The sequence below is a fragment of the Perognathus longimembris genome, chromosome 12 (genome assembly GCF_023159225.1).
Source record: "Perognathus longimembris pacificus isolate PPM17 chromosome 12, ASM2315922v1, whole genome shotgun sequence".
Lineage (NCBI taxonomy): Eukaryota > Metazoa > Chordata > Mammalia > Rodentia > Heteromyidae > Perognathus > Perognathus longimembris.
The window spans coordinates 54,355,569-54,376,765 of NC_063172.1; the positions used below are offsets into that span (position 1 = coordinate 54,355,569).

Below are 21,197 nucleotides of genomic sequence, written 5' to 3' on the forward strand. Positions count from 1 at the left end.
TCTTCCTTCAAAGGTAGCACTCGACCACTTGAGACATAGCTCCTCTTTAGCCTTTTGGTGGTAATTGGCATGGTGTGCCCATGCCAATAATGGGGCTTGAATTCAAGGCCTAAGTGCCATCCTTAGCTTTATTTGCTCAAAGCTGGAGGTCTTCCACTTCAACCAAATTCCACTTTTGGCTTTTTGATGATTAACTTGAGATAGGAGTCGCATGGACTTTCCTGCCCCAGCTGGCTTTGAGCCACAATCCTCAGATCTCAGCCACCTGAGCTAGGATTATGGATGTAAACCACAGTACCTGGCTACAGGTGCCTGGCTATTATCTTGTAAAATATGACTGCAAACCTATTGGATAGAGAAGAATGCTAATGTCCCATTATGTAGGTGAGGGAAATGGAGCTTCATGTACCCATTTTCTAAGAAGCAAAGAAAACTAAGCTCATGGCTATACTCTTCAATTCTGAAGCCAGCTAGTTAAGCACTAAATCCTATCATTTCTGGAGAAAGTCCCAGGGTGTACAATGTTAACTGCCTCAATCAACACTAAACAGCACATGGGGCACAGTACAAGCATTTTAGTTTTCAAATGTTTGAGTACTATATTTAGAAATGGTATAGAAAAAACTATACTTCCATATGTATACTGTACCTAGCATCCAAGACTAGACAGCCTTTTCTTAGAGGAGGAAATTCAGTGTAGATAGCTTAACTTTGTGCAACATGAACACCTCAGAGAAACATGTCAATATATCATTCTGTAGCACTGTTATAGTGCTACTCTCTTTTAAAACAATTAGGAAAAGGAGAACTATTATAACCACCCCCTTTTATTTTCTTCATTTTCAAAGAAATGTGGAAACACAGCTATCAGTGAGAATTTTTTCTAATCTGTCTGCCTGCGTGTCTCTGTCTGTCCCCAGGGACAGACAGGCAGGGCGGAGTCATATCCGCAGGTACCAGGCCTGCATGCACCTCAGAACTGTCCCGAGTGCTTGTTCGCTGCGGTGCCCTCCCCCGGCCTGGAGGCTTTACCGCATCCCAACCAGGGCTCCTCTCATTTGTCAAAAACCATAAAGCTAAATTTGGTGCTTCAATTGTTCCACTTACTTAAGTTCAGGGTCCTCTTTTTCTTCCTTGGTAGGGGTCATTTTGACGCCTCCTTTCCTTGCTCTCGGGCAGCCAGACAAGCTAAAATGTGTAACCAACAATAAACAACACAAAACCATGTGATCTTACTGGCTCTGCTGCTGCCTCATTGACTCCCATTTCAAAAGTGGGATCAATCCTACCTTCGGTGGGAAGCATAGTTTCCAGTCACGTGTCCAGAACCATCACAACCCGGGGTTGGACACCTGGAAAAAAAGAGAACAGAGTGTGGGCAAGGTCGGGGGAGACAGCACCATCAGGACACAAGTCAGTCAAACGGAATGGAAGCTTTAGATGCGACTCTTCCCTTCAATATGCCTAATTTTGGCTAAGAATCCTTTTTAAAGGATTGAATGATAATTGGTAGACAATTTATTATCCGTTTATTTTTCTTTATTTTTAATCTTACATTGGAAGAAACTTGAAAGCCGCTAACCAAAGTTCTTATCTTTCATGTAAAAAGAAGATTTTTTTCCAGATTATTTTTATGAATAAATACTTTTCCCTATTACGTTGTCCAGATTATGATAATCCATTAAGTTTTAGATAGGGGAACTTCATAGACTTAAGGCATCAATACTATTACCAGAGAACTTACATAATGTGTACTCTGTCTGACCTCATAATTATATTATTGATAACCAATCACTAAGTGTGGGGTACAAGCAGCAAAAGAAGAAGAGAAAGCCATTCCTACTTGGAATGCAGTCTAGGAATAAAGTTCAAAATACACGGGGATATAAAAAAATGTATATAGATTTCCATTAAAAAATCCCCAATTCAGAAGAACACAGAGAGGCCATCCCCACGATGGCCTTCGTGAAAGTGCCTTATCTTCACTTCTTATTTCACACACAGTACCCAGCATTTGCTATCTCTACCCAAACAAGAATTCCACTGGAGAAAAGCAACAATCAAAAGACAACTGTGAATAATGTTCCTAGAAGCTATACATGACAGCTACAGTGTTTATTTCATAGTTCTCTTTATTATTTCTGATACTAAGATTCCAATTTTTTTATATTGGTATACTTTGAAGGATATAAGATGGATCATAAGTTTTTATTTGTGTATGTAATGTAAAATTTCATTGTGTATGTAATACAAAAAGATGAAAATAACCAAATGAGAAATTTAGAATTAAAGACAAGAGTAGGGAAAATAAAATCAAGAAGTAGATATCAATATACATATGACTTTGAGATCTTGTAAACAAGCTAAGAATGAGCCCAATCTATGTTTAATACACAAAAGTGAAAAGCAACCAAGTTTTTAAATGCTATAGGGTAAAATACTACCCTTGTTTCTTAAAATTCATGATGGAAATGCTTTATCACACTTCATAGGTCCAATTTAGTAAATCAATTCTGAAATTAACAGAAGAAAGATTTGTCTCAGAGTTACATTATTTCTTTAAAAAATACAAAATACAAAGTACACAAGACAAGAAAGTTATAGTGGCTTAATTTCAGCTGTGAAAAAGAGTGCTTTGTTACTCGCAATTACTTTTCTTTGGTGGAGGAGGGCCACATCAGGTTGAACACATGGTAGGGAGGAATGCATGCCTTCCACACTTACTTTAGCTCCTGAGAATTGGCAGCCATGAGGGACTTGAGCGTCTTATCTGCTAAAGGACATCCAGAGACACTAACAAGGGGAGAGAAAGAAAAGCAGATGTACCGAGGTGGACAAACTTAGCTCAGAGACTCCTAAATCAGTGACATATATTAAATTACTGGAGATTGGGGATTGGAAAAATAATGACTGAGTTTGAATGTTGTTTTGCTACTAACAAGAATAGGCTCACGTGCACTTTATTTATTTCTTGTAAACTCATATTTGCTCTGTTTCTAATGAAGAACTTTAATTCAAGGAGACTCTCCAGTTTCAGAATTCAGTGATATGATGATTACCATTAGAGTTCATTACCAGTAATGATGGTTTAAAGGTTTAAACCAGTGCCCAAAGAGAAAGCAAATCATACCAACAGGATGGTCAGCAGAATTTTGCACAGTTACATCTCTCTATAACTTGACCTATTATTTACCCAGGACCACAGGTGCTACTGTCTCTGGGTAAGTGGTCCACTCCAGTTACAATATTGTCTTCAGTTAAACCTAGGCAGGAAGAAAGCCCAATATAATTTTATAGCCAAAATACAGGATAACTCCCAAGCCTAAGAAATTGGCTGTTTTTCCTGGTTCTAGAATAATATTCTGGAGAATGAATATATGCAGCAGAGAAAACAAGGTGGTTAAGTACCTTCGGTGAGATGCATAGTTCCCTGTGACATGGCCGCTTCCATCACACCCTGGTGTTGGACAACTAGGACAACAGAAACATGCCATTAGGGTTAAGTGCATTTTGCAGATGAATTTGTTTTGCCACATAGCATATAAAGAAGCTTCTTCTTTCCAGATAACACTGTATAGGGCATGCAGAAGCCAGTGCATTCAACTTTTACACTGGCTTTTATATAAGAACCAGTAGACTAGTACAAGAGAGTAAACAGCATGCTGAGTTACTTTCCTCAGTTATTTCTTTCCAAAGTCCACAATTCTCTAGTGCAAATGACTTGAAACAGAAAAGTGGTCCATGTATATCCTAGTGTTATGGATTAGCAATTAGTGATATTCTATTTTTAGAAGCAAAAATTTATTGTTGTTTTTTTGTTTTTGTTTTTTTTGCCAGTCCTGGGCCTTGGACTCAGGGCCTGAGCACTGTCCCGGGTTTCTTTTTGCTCAAGGCTAGCACTCTGCCACTTGAGCCACAGCACCACTTGTGGCCGTTTCCTATATATGTGGTACTGAGGAATCAAACCCAGGGCTTCATGTATACGAGGCCATATTCCCAGCCCTAGAAGCAAAAAATTATAACAAATGATAAATTCACACTTTATTGTGACAGTAAATCTTAGGAATATTGCTACTGATTATGCGATATATTCTAGAAAGAAATATTTGCAAGCTCTTAAGACCAAGGCAACCTAGTTACTTAATGAATATTTTAGAAATCACTGACAAAAAGAGAATACATTTGACTGAAATAATAACATATTTTTAGCTGGAAAAGCAGCTGACAGTGCAGAAATTGGCAGAAGTGTATTTAGTTAGTGAAGCTTTGGGACAGTCTCACCCAAACAGCAAACTAACAAATGCCATCCCTAACTCAACCCACCTAGGAACAGACTCCTCAGCCACATCTTTGTCTACATTCCAGTTTACTTTATGAACTTCTCATATGTCCTGGGTTTCCCATGCATTTAAAAATAATACCTGTAAATGCTTGTAACTCTACCTACTTAGTAGGCTGGGATCTGAGGTTTATGGTTCAAAGCTAGCCTGGGAAGGAAACTCCATGTGACTTTTATCTCCAATTAACCACCAAAAAGCTAGAAGTGGGGTTGTGGCTCATGTGGAAGAGCAACAAAGCTCAAGGACATGGTCCAGGACCTGAATTTAAGCTCTAGGACCAGTGCGCGTATGTGCGCGCACACACGTATACACACACACACACACACGCACACATATAAAACAAGAAGGTAGGTATTCTTAATTTTCCTTTCATGGTCAGAGGTGCCCTAGGGTTTTAGTCATATAATTTTCTGAAATTATTGGCAAGTTGCTTCTTTGGAGTGACCACATTGACCTCAGCCTACTTGGCACTATTTGTGGTGCAGTCAAGAATGAGGGAGAATCAGTTACATCATTTCTGAATCTGATGGTTTCTGATATCCTCCGGGTAGTGAGGGGGTCATCTGTAGAGAATAGATTTTAAACTTTTGAAGAGACATTTAGGCTAAAATATTCCAATATTTTCTGAATTTGCATTTTCTAAGTTTTTTTTCACTAGAAAATCACTTTGCATTCATTTTCAGGAACTATAAGTTAGAATTCACAATGGGATATTTGCTTTTTAGGACTTGATCTAAACTGGGTCATCTATTCTTCCCTTTCCAAAATCCTGGGTAAAACCCTAGAGAGGGAAATATAGACACTAAAACATACTTTCATAAGTAAAGAAAAAGTCATAGTCATTATATTTGAGTTGGGTTATCTTGCCAGTGTCATTCACTCATGGAATGAGAATTTTTCCCCTGAACATTATACATCAGGGATGTTCAGATCTGTTTGGGAATTCCCACTCTGGAAACATACCGCCACCTGCTGTTCCCTAAAGCACTGCATTTATTTTATTTTACTTTTATTTTTAATGACTACAGTTAACCTTATCCAAAGACGAAAGGAAATTACAATGCTTTTAAAGCCACTTATCTATAAATTGGCTATGAAATATAATAGCAAATAAATTCAGTTGATAATTAATTAATTTATTTATTTATTGCTGGTCCTGGGCCTTGGACTTGGCCTGAGCACTGCCGCTGGCTTCTTTTGCTCAAGGCTAGCACTCTACCACTTGAGCCACAGCACCATTTCCAGCCTTTTCTGTTTATGCGGTGCTAAGGAATATAATCCAGGGCTTCATGCATGCTAGACAAGCACTCTAAGCCATATTCCCAGCCCAATAGTTGATAATTTTTTTAACGGTTAGTGATATGAAAGGGTCAAAAGAAAATAAAGGAAGATTTACTGGCAACCCTGTAGTGAGAAGAGCTTCTGTTTTATTTTAAAAACTACAGTGGAAAAGGAAAACCTCACAGAACCACATGTGTCAACACCAAGGGACCCATTCATGTGGAAAGGGAAATATCAAAATTAAAGGAAGGAAAGCAGCAAATTCTCTCAGTAAGGGGTGCTTAAGTCCTATGCACATGAGGGAACAATGGACAAAACTATTTCTTCTATCCTGACTAGCTTTTAGTAAGCTATTAAAGTACAACTATGTATCAGAAACAAGAAATTAAGTATAACAAAGACCACAGTAATGTTTTATGAAACAAATGCACTAAGAATGTTCAAGGTCTTTGGAAATCTTGTTTTTGTTTACCTTCATACTCAAGTGTAGTCTCCACAACCAAGTAATCATACTTGACTTTTCTGATTAAATAGAGTTGACAAGCCAGGTGCGGTGGCTTACACTTGCAATCCAAGCTTCTCAAGAGGCTGAGATCTGAGAATTGTGGTTTGAAGCCAGCCTGGGCAAGAAAGTCTGTGAAACCCTTATTTCCAAGTAACTACCCAAAAACCTGAACGTGGAGCTATGGCTCAACGGATAGAGCACTCGTCTTGAGCAAAACACCCAGGGCAGCACCCAGGCACTGAGTTCAAGCCCCAGAACACCACACAAAGTATAGTTAACTACCCATCTGTTACACCAATTCAGTTGTACTTGCCTTGGGCAATTCCTAATAGAAATATACCATTATTAAGATGTTAAAAAATATCACATGGAAAGGATAAATAAACAAATCTGAATAGGAAGTCTGAACAGCATGTCCACATGGAAATAAGGGCCTGGCTCACCAGAATGGCTTCTTGGAAAGAAACATTGGGAAATTTTATGTTCTGGTTGGTGTTTGGTAGCATCCAAGTCACACACTACCACTAACTTTCTTGAGTTTAACTGTGAAAAGAAGATGGAGACAGTCTATTGGGAAGTTATTTAGGAGAGGTCTTTATTTGGATATTTTTTATAGTACTTGGAAAGGAGCCCAGTGTCTCATATTTTAGGTGTGTGTTCTACACTAATACTCCAGTTCTGTTCACATGTTTTTAGGATACAGTCTCACTAGCTTTCTTCCAGGGCTGGCCTAAAACTGGTGATAATCCTTCCTCTTGCCTCTAGTGTAGTAGAGATTACAGGCATGCATCAATATGTCTGACTAAAAAATAATGTTTGTTTTAAAGGTACTCTGGTTTGAATGCTGGTATTTGTGATGGCTACACAGGTACTTTCAGTTCTGAAAATGCCTTTGTCCCTGATTTTTGCTTGTTATTTTTAAGATAGGATCTTGTTTCCTGCCCAGGCCTAGGCTTGGGGGTGATGCACTTATGTTAGGTTGCCTGGTATGATGAAAACAGGTATGTAACACCACATCCAGCTCATCATTGAGAAGGGGTCATAATAACTTTTTACTGTAAGGATTGTTCTGGACCATAATCCCAACATTCTCAGACTCCTAAATTTCTAGGATTATAAGCATGATCTATTGACATGGAAATTTTATTTTTAGTGGAAAAATGCATTTTATACATAAAGGTACAGAAGAGAGGGTTCAGGTGCTAGTGCCAAAGTGAAAAAGTTGGCATATGATTACATTTTATTAATATTTAGTCATTTACATATAGACATTTCATTTACTTGCTCACTTGTTTAGAACTAGTACTTGCTGCCTTAAGATACCTTGGTTTGTGCCAGGCACCAGTGGCTCATTGCTGTATAACCAGATATTAATAAAGCTGAGATCTGGAAATCATGTTGGAAGCTAGTTGGGGCAGGAAGTCTGTGAGATTCTTATCTCCACTTAACTAGCAAAGACCCTGAAGAAGAGCTGTGGTTCAAGTGGTAGAACACCATCCTTGAGGGCAAAAGTTAAGGGATAGCACCTGGGCTCTAAGTTTAAGACCTAATACACACACTCTCTCTCTCACACAAATGGATAGTCAAGATGGTATTTATTATTAGCACATATTTAACATGTAATTATCATAATAAGCTTTACACATTTAGAGATTTAGAAGGCTTTTATGTTATGGTTTGGTTCTTTAATGCTCTCCAAGTTCACATGTTGAAGACTTAGTCACAAGCTATTGGGCAGAGATGAAAGTTCCATGAGGTGAGCACTAAAGGTACCTTGGAAGTGAATATTGTGATCCCTGTTTTGGATCATTTGCTTCCCGGACACAGTGAGGTTAGCATTCCTTCTGTCATTTGCTCCCTTTGATGAAGTGCTGCCTTTGAGGTATTCCAACTGTAGGCCCAAAGGCAACACAGCCAAGAGACCATGGACTCAAACATGGACTAAAGAATGTAAGCCAAAATAAACCTGTCCTTTTTCTAAGTTAATATCTTAGATAATTTAAGCTGACTAACCTGGTGGTACAAAATGATTCTTTGATACATGTACACACTGCATATAATGATCAAATCAGAGAAATGGTCACAGAACCTCTCTGAGAACATAATGGCCATTCACTCCTTTACTCATACCACCATGTGCATGTGTTACAAGTTTGGTACAATTCCTGAAATTTTAGTTCCCTGGGGTCAGTGAGTCTCAGTTCCCTTTGGGTCAAAATATAAGTTTTTCTAATTGATCTTTATTTTGTTTTTTAACCAACAGATTTTCTGTCTCTTTGTATAAGATCATGAGTACACATTTTTTAATAAGACCTTAGATCAATGCGTAGGTTTAGGTATAGGTTGAATATTTAACTACCGGCTAGTTAAAATTGTCCAAAAATGGCCCTAAAGTCAGTTGTATAAGCCAAGATAGTATAAACCCAAATTGTGAACAGGGTGCTCTCACTTCCAGAATCTTACAGAGCGTGCATTTGACACTACTTACGTGATGAGTTCTTTTTTGAGATCTCTTGCATGGAGCTTGGGTTTAGGGCTTGGTATAGAGGCCTCTCCAGAAAACTTTTTTTCCTCTAAATTTTCTAGCGAGTTCACTGGGTCTTTCTGAAAACACACAAAACAGAAAACACAAAAATGAAAACCAGAATCATATGAATGAAAAATTAAAAACAAACAAGGCAAAATAAAAGTGGGAGAGAGAAAAACAGAAGCCATTGGGAAATCCTGAATAGACCACTGGATTTAAGCCACTGGAGATAGGTTTGGGTTTTAACTAAAAGACTTAGCTGGAATACCATAAAGGATTTGTTTTGTTTTTTTTGGCAGTCCTGGGGCTTGAACGCAGGGCCTGAGTATTATCCCTGGCTTCTTTTTGCTCAAGGCTAGCACTCTGCCATTTCCAGCTTTTTCTATATATGTGGTACTGAGGAATTGAACCCGGGGCTTCGTGTATACGAGGCGAGCACTTTACCACTAGGCCATATTATATTCCCAGCCCACTACCATTAGGGACTTGAAAAAAGAAATGAATAAGACACTAAAAAGTTTTTTGTTTTTTTTTCAGATTGCTCTGACCTTTTTTCTCATTGTTATGCACCTTTATCCTATGGCAAGAATGAGAAATTAAAATTGAGGGGGAATGTCTTTTAAAAGTTTACATCTCAGTAAACTGAATTCTAGAGATTTTTTTTTTTTTTCTCTTCCTGGGGCTTAACCTCTGGGCATGGATGCTGTCCTTAAGCTTCTTTTCCTCAAGACCTTACTTCTAATGCTTGAGCCACAGCACTACTTCCTGTTTTTTATGAGTAGTTAATTGGAAATAAGAGTTGCACAGACTTTCCTGCACAGGCTGCCTTTGAACCGGGATCCTCAGATCTCGGTCTCCTGAGTAGCAAGGATTACAGGCGTGAGCCACTGGCACCTAGGTGAGCTATTTCTTCAACTATGTAATTAAGTTAATATATTAGTATGTTTCAAGTTCTATCATACAATAAATACTTTCTAGACAACACAGAAATAGTTCTGTGAACAGCCAGCAGTTACAGCAGTAAAATAAAAGGAATATTGCAAAAATGAATCATACAGAGTTTTAAACAGAAGATGAAGTAAATGTTGGTTAACAGAAGGCTCATTCCAATATATGAGTAATTAACATCTAAATTATTTGTTTAAATATGTGATAAAGACTGCTGTAATTAGGCACTCAATTTCATTTTTTGGATAAGTGCTCTCTCTTTTTTTGTGTGAACGTCAGAATTAGGACTTCAACTTAGAACCTTGTGCTCATTTTTTTAAATTATATTTTTATTATCTTTAAGTAGCTGCATGAAGGAGTTACTATTCAACAAATCAGTTTATAAGTACAAATTTTCACTCAAGGCTGGTGGTCTACTGCTTAAGCCACACCTCTACTTCCTAAATAATTGTTCTCATTTTCATATCACTTCCTGTTTTTGCTTTCTGTTTTGCTAAGTTGTTTTCATGTAATGTAATTATTTCTGAGACAGAATTTCTCATTGGGTACTTGTAAATTTCATGGCCTTCTTTTAAGCTTAGCACTGATTTTGAACTCATAAGAAAGACATGCATTTTTGCAAATCATTTGTTTGCCTAGTGATGTAATATTTCACAAATAACTAATGATGGTTTTCCAAAATTCATAATTATCTTACTTTAATCATTAGCCTTTATCCAATAAATATAATACTTTCTGTATTTAATATTAAAATCAGATTGATTAATATATAAAGTTGTAATCTAAATATTAAATTACTGATCTGCTTAGGGTAAGTAAACTGGAATCATCTAAAGTAAATCTCAGGGTTGGGAATGTGATCTAGTAGTAAAGTGTTTGCCTAGCATACATGAAGTCCTGGGTTCTATTCCTTAGCATCACATACACAGAAAAAGCCGGAAGTAGCACTGTGGCTCAAGTGGTAGAGTGTTATCCTTGAGCAAAAATAAGCCAGGGACAGTGCTCAGGCCCTAAATCCAAGCCCCAAGACTGGCAAAATAAATAAATAAAGTAAATCTAATTTAAATTAAGTAAATATGAAAATTATATACTTAGCAATTATAGCAAAAATATAATTTTTATATCTCTGAGCCTACATTTAAAAGCCAAGGGAAAAACTCCCAAGAGTTTCCCAATGAAAGGAAAGTAAGCATTCATTGTGTTAACAAGGCAAATGTAGTTTCTTCACTTGTTAGTTGGATAACAATTCAATCAATTATTGTACATGATAATGGCATTGTACTTGCACTGGTAAAGTTATCCCAAATGATAATATTTTTGAATCATATTGTGTTTGGTTCTAAATATTATTTTAATGACACATACAACAACTGATTAAAAAAAAGTTCCATTTGAAAGTGAAGTATGCTTCATAAAACTCGAATCCTCAGGTGGAAAAAGAATGATTTTAATGCTACTTCATGGGATCTGTAGCAGTGTACAAATGACTAAAGCAACATAATTCCTAAATCTCATCATTCCACCGTTCCCTCCATTTGAAGCAATCTTAATTTGATTGGGATAGACATTTCTACTTTCATTTACAAATGTCTTAGCTTTCTGAGAGTAGGTGCAAAGGGTCAACCAGGCATTGTCTCAGTGTAAAACGACCATTGTTTTCCATTTGGAAGCTGGATTTTTTCACACAAATGGCATGAAATAATCATTTCACTATTTTCCTTATGATAAAGAACAAAGTCTCAAAAGGCATGTACATTTACTTATAGAAGAGCATTAAAATTTCCAGCTGCTATTAGATGGCTGAATCTATACCTTATGGAAGGCAAGAGAATAGTGAATTTTCAAAAAATGGTCAGCTATAAAAATTTAAATTATTATTTGGCTAAATGCATACAAATATTTTTGGCAGGATATATTGTATTTAGTTTGGCATAATACACAGTAATGTTTTAAGAGCATACTTTTATGAGTGATGATCTTTTAAACATTTCATAAAATTTCAAAACTATAGACTTCTATGTATTCAATTTTTTTTGTAAAACAATTCCCGTATTCTGCCTCTGGAATCCTGTGAAGAAAAGGTCATGTGTTAAAATACAGGTGGCCATCACTAAAAGAGACTCTGGATAAGTGCAATGGAGAAAGCATTTCTTACTGGATGACTTCCTAAGCAATATGCAGTGTACAATAACTCAATAGCATTTGTAAATTTTTCCTCAAAACTTAAACCATCATTTTGAAAATAACAATTTTCTCCTGTGTAAGATGTGTAACTGAGATCTGGCACACAAGTGTGTGTAGGGAATCTGTGTGTGAGTGCAAGTCTTTAATGTACAGATGGAACTTTATACTGATTTCAGTAAAGACCAGAACATAATGGTAACATGAATAACAGATAATAGCATCTGGCACTTTTAACATTTTAAGCCCTAAAATCTTTGGAGAACTGACAGTTGAATGAGGCTGACAGCCCTAGTTATTTCTAAGTACTTTCCTTTCGAGATAATTTGAGTTTTTTCCAGATTCAGGACTTTTTTTTAAGAGGGCATCTGGACAGGCTATTTTGCTGAGAGAGACAGACAATATTTTCTGAAAATTACCACCAAAATTAAGCAACTGTTGTGCATATGAGCTAGATAACAATGAATTAGAAATAATCACTTGATTTCTGGTGGTGTGAGTGCTGTGTGTGGTGGGGGCAGGAGGCAGGACAGTGGTAGGAGTGGAACATACCACATCTGGTTATTCAGACATTTACCATGGTATAGGAACACAGGACTATGGATTCCAGGACAGCTCACTAGAAAGTGACAAGAATAAGCCACTCCTGTATCTCGTTTCTAAAGTACATCACAGATACCTGACTGTATCCGAAGACTTTAGTCCTACATCCTTGGGAGCACCTGAGACAATGGCAGCTTCCACTATCTTCCCACATATTATCTCGTTATTTTTTTTCTTTCCCTTTTTAATTTTTAAATTTTTCTTAATATTCTATATGCCATCTCTGGTTTTTGCTGAATTTTTTTCTTTTCCTTTTCTCTACTTTCCCCACTTTCTTTTTGTTTTTGTTTCAGGGAATTCCAGGCCCATGGCATCATTTCTGTGTGACATGGATGAACTGAACCTACCTGACTTTTCAACTTTCTCTTCTAAAATATGATAGTAGTCCTGCTGGGCTAGGGAGTTAAGACAGTGCATATAAAGATTCCTTGCCAGCCTAGTGCTGGTGGCTCACGCCTGTAATCCTAGCTAATATAAGGTATAAAAAGCAAATGAAATTTCGGACCTCTTTCCCTGGATCTTTTGAGACTTAAATCATAATCTAGGATATAAAAAATACTCTGATCATAGGTAATCTTGGCACAGATGAGGAACAAATAACAAGTCTAAGAAGCTATCCTGGGGAGTTGCAATGATTCAGAAGTCTTGTGTGTGTCCCTACCAACTACAGCTCTCTCAAGCTCTAAGTCACCTGAGCAGATTGCTGTGACAGTAAGTATTTTCCTAATTCAAACCTAGAGCAAGCACATTGATCTTAGGACAAACTTAGGATCCCTAAAGTCCACATTGTCTCTCCTAGTGGCAATGAATTCCAACGTGGCTTCTAAATTCTGTATCTCTGATTACTCAGGTTAAAAATCACAGCAGTAAAAGACTGTGCTATCAGATCTGAAATAATCAAGATTTTCTGAAAACAACTAGTCTCCAAAAACCTTCTTGTGATTGAATGTGTGTGTGTTTGTGTGTGTATATGTGTGTGTGTGTGTGTGTGTGAGAGAGAGAGAGAGAGAGTTAAATTGGGGGGAGATGATTTAACACAGTTACAATCTACAGGCATAGATAAAAATACTGCCAAGATAAACAAAGAATTTTTTGAATTATATAAAAACAAAATAGGAAAGTAAAGATAACATTTTCTTCGGAGACTCATTTTCTGACATTTTTTGGCAATCAGATTAGGCAAGTAGGTGATGGAAAGGAATCTTAAAATAGAAAGGGTTCAAGCTGACATTGTGGTCACGGGCACAAAAGTACAGTGGATAGGAAACAACACCAGACACCCTACATGAAAAAAATGAGAAGAATGTGCCGCAGCAAGTATGTTCATTTCACTACTCAGAACTGTATCCCTCCTTCTGATACTGTGTGTGAACACTGAAGGTAATTTCTAGTAAATGCATTGATTATGGTCCATTTACAATGGTCACATGGATAGGAACAGTAAGTCCAGTTGCCACTCAGCAAATGACACTGAGATATTAGGACACACTGGGACTTTGACCTAGGAAGGGATATGGTTATATCATTCCATAAAACATTATCATTACCCAACTCATACTCACAGATCTCATTTCACCTTTGGGTAGCAAGTGCTATATGTCATGGCCTGGCTGGACAGCCACTGGCTAGAGATTAAGCAGCCTCATGAATTAGAAAGCATTTCCCTTTTCTAAAGCCAACTGTGTACAAATGGGACTGGACAAACAATTTTGACCTCTTGTGATTGTGTTTGTAGCAACCTGCCCTCTTCTAGTTTGGCCCATCTTGGACAAATTGTACAAAGAATGTGAACATTAATAGATTTCTAGATTATACACACAGATGGAAATTAGGTATAACCCCAGTTCTCTTGAATAAGCCAGACACACTGTGGTAGAGAGAGGAGCTTTGCCTTTGCTTCAGGTAAATGAGCTTCCTATGCTTGGCAGGTGTCAATTTCATATTTGTTACCACCAAATACATTTCTTCTTAAATACTGTTTAACCCTAATCTGAAAGTTTAAAAATCTTTAATTCCAATATGACACTCAAAACCTTTTGGATTCTGTAGCATTTGGATTTCAAATCTTTGACTAAGGGTTCCTCACGCAATAAAGTCTATGTAAATATTCCAGAGTCTGAGTAACTTCAAGTCAGGTGTACTTCTGGAGGCAAGCACTTTAGATAGGGGATCCTGTCATATCAGCCTTCTCTAGATACTTTAGATGACTTTTTTAAAAAGTAATTTTATTGTCAAGGTGATGTACAGAGGGGTTACAGTTACATAATAACGTAATGAGTTCATTTCTTGTCAAACTTGTTACTCTCCCTCATTTTTCTCCCATTTTCCCTCCTCCAACACTTGCCTCCAAAGTTGTGGTTAATTTCCAATATATTGTCTTGTTAGTATCACTGCTGCATTGGTTCACCCTTTGTCCTTTGTCTCACCATGTTCCCTCATCATGTTCCCCCTTCCCTTCCCTAATTCAGATAAATGTATATACAATACCCAGGGTACCAAGATCAAATATAGTGACAACAGGGGAAAAACCATAGGAAAGACAAATGAAAGAAAAAAGAAATAATTTCACATAGTACATTAACAATGATCACAAACAAGGACTTACTAAAGCTACCAGCACAACCATGTTCCCTGCAGTATTATTTACCATAGGTAAGATACGGAACCAACCCAGATGCCCCTCAGTAGATGCATGGATCACGAAAATGTGGTATATATACACAATGGAATTCTACATGTCCATCTGATAGAATGACACGGCCCCATTTGTAAGGAAATGGAAAAACTTGGAAAAAATCATATTAAGTAAAGTGAGCCAGACCCAATGAAACATAGATTCCATGGTATCCCTCATAGGTAATAATTAGTATATGTCTAGGGTAGTCCTAGAAGAGGATCACATTGTGATGTATATATGATCATATAAGATGATGCCAAGCAAATGAAACTCCAAGATATGGGAAAAGGGAATATTTCATTGTTGTCATTTTTAATGTACTTTAGGTGACTTTTAAGAATAATAAAGTGACTAATATCAATGTAATCAAACACTGTGGCTATGTAGCTCCATTCACACTTCTGCTGAATGCCATGGGCATGGATAGTCGTGACACAGAGGTGGTCTCAGATCCAAGGGGTAGGGTTTCTTTTGGGATTCCTTCTGTAACCACCCCACACAGAGCCTGCCAATCCACTGTCCCCACCTTGGGTCTCTGATTGTCCTTCTTCTCTCCCTCCTTCTCTCTCTCCCTCTCTTTCCTTTTCTCCCTTTGTCCCTTCCTTCCTTCCTATTTAGCTCAGGTTGGTCTTGAACTCACAATTCTCTCACCTTAGCCTTCTAAATTCTGGGATTGTAGGTGTGAACCACCATACCTGGCTACATGCCATTTTTTAAAATCAGTTTTTGGTCAGGCTCCCTGTCAGCCTCTGAGCTCCTGTGATGCTGAGGGTATACCTGCCTGGTGGATGCATCGTTTGTTTATCACTACATCTCCAGGACATTCCAATCACACTTCATGGATTCAGAGATGCCAGGAATGTGTGTGTGGGAGGAAGGAAGGAGGAATAGGGAGGAAGGATATGGAAACAAATTAATTCTGCCGTCACTACAGAGTAAGTCAACACACATGCTGAGATTTTAAAGCAAAACTCAAATCTAGTACTTCCTCAAGCATCTGAACTTCAAAAAGTTGAAAATGACTTTTTCTGCAAAAGATAGAAGCCCTGAACCAGCAATTGCCAAACCTATTGACTTTTCTTTTCTTTTTTTTTTGCCAGTCCTGGGCCTTGGACTCAGGGCCTGAGCACCTTCCCTGGCTTCTTCCCGCTCAAGGCTAGCACTCTGCCACCTGAGCCACAGCGCCCCTTCTGGCCATTTTCCATATATGTGGTGCTGGGGAATCGAACCTAGAGCTTCATGTGTAGGAGGCAAGCGCTCTTGCCACTAGGCCATATTCCCAGCCCCAAAACCTATTAACTTTTCTGACAAAGAATAAAACAGGATAAATCATCATCGTCATCACAACTGCCATTACATATGAAAAATGGGAGTTCTGGCTATCATGTCTCCTAATTGACACTGAGTAGTATAGGACTAAGCTGGCCAAGGCCTGCTTAGACTAGTGTCTGTAGCCTATGGAGATGAAGGCTAGATGGGCTCTTTTCTAGTCACCACCTCCTCTAAGGAAACCAAATGCACAAACATGTCCCATTGACTTTACCATCAGAACATCTTAGATATCTAGCATTCATGAACATTCCTCTAAATAATGACTCTCTACTTAGTGATGCCAACACAGCTCCTTCATGAATGAAAACAAAAAAACAAAACAAAAATTCAGATTTGACAGGATTCCAAGATTCTTACTTGCCCCTGATTAGATTTCACCTTCAACTTCCTGACTGAGTGAACTGGCATTTCACTGCTAACCAATGCCCTACCTATTAAAATCTGCTGTAATTTCTAGTATAGTACAGACAATTGCCATTATGACAGGGGACAAAATTTTCTGTAATTACATAATTCTTTTAGGAGAATGAGAAGAAAAGTTGGGTTCACTTATAAATTTCATCTGCAATTTAAAACCATCTTTACCAAAAATCTAAGACAAGGTACATGATCATGTACTATGGAAACAGAACTACGAAACACAGTTTAGAAGGACCAAGCTACAAGTGTTCTGCAATCATGCTCTGTCTTCAGCTTATTGATTGACACAGTTAAACAATACCTCTTTTTCCTCCTCTGTCTTCCCATGTGTTTTGCTATAGTTGATAGGAGTATCCCAGCCTTCTTGGTCACAGAGAGCCTGATAGAATGCAGCGTTGACCAGAACGCTGCTTGTTTTGAATGGGGAAGAGGAAGGTGTTGGGATGGTAGTATTAGAGGAAGTTAGAGGTGCAGCCTTGTCCAGGACTCGGGATTTTTTCATGCTTAAGTCCAATGTGCCATTTTCATCCACTTCTATCTCGGCTCCCTGGTATACAACAGGAGACAGAAAAACATTTAAGCAGTTTGCAATTGTAGCCTAGCCATGTGGGTCTTTTAAAGGATCATTTTAAATGTAAGCTTTTATGGCAGCATATCTGCTTTTAAATCTAGCTTTCTGATTTGTATTTAGTAACGTTCATGTCTTAGGTACACTTTTAAGAACAGCCCCATTAGTGAGCTTGGTGTTTCTGGGTTTAAACAAAGTAAGCTTAATACAAATAAGATGTTCCAAATACTAAATGTATTGACTGAAATAGTTTTATGTATGTATATATTTTTAAAAGTTTAGCTCTAAATCTTCTTTTGTACTTTACAGAATTATCACTCTAAATTCATCATTTAAAGCATTAACATTTGTGCTTCTCAAAAGGCACATATAACTTCCCAACCCCCAAATCGCTATATTAATCTAACATGAGCAATATGCAAACACAACCAGCTGGAAGATAATTCATATTGGAATATTAGATTAATACAAAACCAACATTTCACCCTAGGTTATGTGAACTGGAAAGGCTTTGTTCAATTATGGAGGGCAGAGGAGAGAGAGGCAAACAGTACAAACCATATTTCATCCTGGGTCCTAAGGTAGCGGCTGACAGTTGCATGTTTGAATGGAGCTTTCAGATTAAGAACTTCAGAAGAAAGGTCCAGATGTTTAGTATAAGACTTAAACTTAACTCACAATGTTCCTCCTTGAGATACCTTTTGCCAATATTTTCAAATGATTCTTTCCCCTCCCCGCCCCAAATCCTGTCACCATCCCTATTGGTAATATCTAGCTATGTAGCCCAGATTGGCCTTAAACCTGTGATCCTCCTGCCTTGTTCTGGTACTGGGATAACAGACATCATCACACTCACATTTATTATTTTTGAAGGAACTGTGTCTCATTCTGTATTTGGCCCAAGTCCTAATAAACTGCTCGTGTGGCCTGGCTCTTCTTCAAGACTGACACTGTGGGGTGCTTGCACAGAGTCCTGAACTCAACACTTCCATGCTATAACTCCCCAAAGCTGGAAGAACATGCCTGTCATTTTTCCAAATGGGTCAAATAACACCTTTCTGATGTCTATCCTATCATCCATCAATTCACAATTCACTTCTTGACAATCTCTTTTCTCTTTCCTTTTGGTTGGCAAGGCAGAAATCTTTTTTATAATATGTCTGCAGGATCCCTAACTCCTGTGGTAGCCAGTTACTTTCCGGGGAATGTATCTTAGCTCCCCTTCCATATGCCTCTCTCCCCAGCAGTCACCTGTGAGCCCTGGCCAGCACTAGACTTGCTGCTTGTACCTGATTGAAAAACAAAAGTATCACTTCTATTTCCTTGTTTGACCGGCACAGTTTCTATTTTTAGCCTACCAATCAACCAGCTAGATATGCTGCATTACGTTTGTGGGAGGTAAATACACTTCTAATATGTTGTACTAAGATGCTTTGGTCATATCTTTCTGTCCCTTTTTAGTAAATAGTTTAATCTCCTGTGATAGTTTTAAGCCCTGAATTTGACAGTACAGCTTATCCGGGATAAAAATGTAGTAACCACAACATCTTATGCCATCTGTATAATATCAAATACATTTTTATACCAGTATTAATAAACCTTAGTTACAAAAATGCCAAATATTAACCCTATCAGTGCCACAGGCTGTCTCCCTGCATGATCTCACAATGTGTTCTGCCAGTCATGCTCCAAGGCAATTTTTGGCTTTATAGCTGATATGTAACTATAGCAATGAAACAGAGCTATAGTAATCAAGTTTAATGGCCAACGTAAAGTAAAATGCTAAATATTGTAGTTGCTGACATTTTTTTCCATTAAAAAAACTTGGGTTAAGACTGCATAACCAATAGTCACATAAAATTCCAGACCTCTATGACAGATGGCTTAGGAAAAAGAAGCCATGTGACTGGGCTGCAGAGTTTTATAGCAAAACCCATAAATAGCACAGATTTGAGCTCTATGAAAGATACCAACTATTCCAAGACTATGTTCATATATATTTTAGTATTTACAGAAAAATTCCAAACAGTAAATTTAAAAAATGAGAAATTCTTGAAGTTATGCTTATACATCTTGAGCAATCAAGGCTTGATTTAAAAAAAATACCCCCAATGTTTGAAAAAGATGCTTTTCTCTTCTGTGGCCCAGCCGGCTGCCCAGAGCACCTGACTTTGTGGAGAGGGCGCATGGTACATATGGAGAACTGGGGTACAGATGGGCTTTAAGTAAGCGCACAGATGCATTCAACAATGACACTCAGTAACAGAGAAGGGCCTTTCTGCTGTAGATGGGGAACTTGCATTTACAGCGTTGGTGTTTATTCAGAGCAGCAGCAATAGGCATCTAGACTCTGTGGCTCCAACTACAAAGGGCAGCAAAAATGCAAGCACTGAGAGAAACCATTGGAGCACCTGTTCAGCCCACAGCTGACTTGTCCCAGTCCCTCTCCAATCTCCATTCATATTCTGACTTCAGTATATTGGGATCCCTATTTTAATTATTTGCATGTAAAGTTCAAGTTTTCTTGGGCATAGGTAGGGTTAATACTCATGTGCTTTCCCACATTGTGTGTTTCCTGCAGACATTTACTTGAGCAGCTTTCTAGTTATTGATAGCAAATAGCATGCTATGTTCTGTATATTATTGAGAAACACTTACTATGTTTGTGATACTACTTACTATGTTTGTGAAAAGAGAAATTGAAAAATGGATTGTTCCTTTGTTTGGAAGCATCGGTCAGATGGTAAAAGTCAGCCATGAGCAAGAAGTGAATACAAGGCCCTGAGGTCAAGCCCCAGTACACACACAGATAAACATACACAGACACAAACACACACACACACACACACACACACATCAAATCACATGCACATCAAATAGATTGCACCTGCCTTCAAGGAGTTTATTTTGTGCATATATGTATCTCTCTCTATAATCTATATAGATATATATTTGCTTAGATGATTTAATAGAAATGAACATTAAATTGAAAGTTGACAGTAGTATCTGTATTATAAAATTAGATGCCCAAACTAGATAAATGACTTACAACATGATAACATATGTAATTGATAAAATATCACTGGTCAGTGAAGTGGTAGTTATGAGGACTGAGAATTAGGCATGATGGAAAATCCTTACAGAACTGAAGACAGGAAACAGCTTGGCACCCTTGCTGTGCTCACAACCAGAGAAAGAGGTAGAACTGTTTTTGGAAGAGCAAAAGGGAAAGCACATAAAATTTTGTACTTAGAGAATAGGTTTAAGCTGTTTCCTTCCAACATTTTACAGGCAAATGGCAATCTTAGCTTGTTTCACAAATTAAAAACTATACATTTAAAGATGACATAAAAATAAATGCAGAATTTAAAATGATAATTTGTAAGCTATACTATTATGAATATATAATTGCAATCATAGGTTTATATTCAGATTTATAATTATAATTATGTATAATTATGAAGTAGCTAGTGTTTGCAATGTTAGTAAGATGTCCCTGCCTCTTTCCTTGGTGGGAAGGTTTCCTGCGAGACCAGGATGGTCACTTGTCAGCCGTTCTTTTTTTTTTTTTTTTTTGCCAGTCCTGGGCCTTGGACTCAGGGCCTGAGCACTGTCCCTGGCTTCTTTTTGCTCAAGGCTAGCACTCTGCCACTTGAGCCACAGCGCCACTTCTGGCAGTTTTCTGTATATGTGGTACTGGGGAATCAAACCCAGGGCTTCATGTATTAGAGGCAACCACTCTTGCCACTAGGCCATATCCCCAGCCAGCCATTCTTCTTGATGTGGCTGACAGGCGGTGCAAAGCAGGCAATCAG

At 37.9% G+C, this 21,197-nt stretch overlaps 1 protein-coding gene across 4 annotated transcripts in view; it reads right to left on the reverse strand.

Moving 5' to 3' along the window:
- Positions 1-21,197, reverse strand: part of St18 (ST18 C2H2C-type zinc finger transcription factor) — a 61,963-nt gene that overhangs the window by 16,128 nt on the left and 24,638 nt on the right. For 2 of the 4 annotated variants that reach the window (XM_048358797.1, XM_048358796.1), the window contains 6 exons: positions 17,116-17,361; positions 8,615-8,730; positions 3,409-3,471; positions 2,725-2,793; positions 1,290-1,352; positions 1,108-1,188 (listed from right to left, as the gene is read on the reverse strand). In XM_048358797.1, coding sequence (XP_048214754.1) covers positions 1,108-1,188; positions 1,290-1,352; positions 2,725-2,793; positions 3,409-3,471; positions 8,615-8,730; positions 17,116-17,361 — 638 coding nt within the window. The remainder of the gene's footprint in view (positions 1-1,107; positions 1,189-1,289; positions 1,353-2,724; positions 2,794-3,408; positions 3,472-8,614; positions 8,731-17,115; positions 17,362-21,197) is intronic. The other 2 variants (XM_048358799.1, XM_048358798.1) reach the window with 1 other exon arrangement.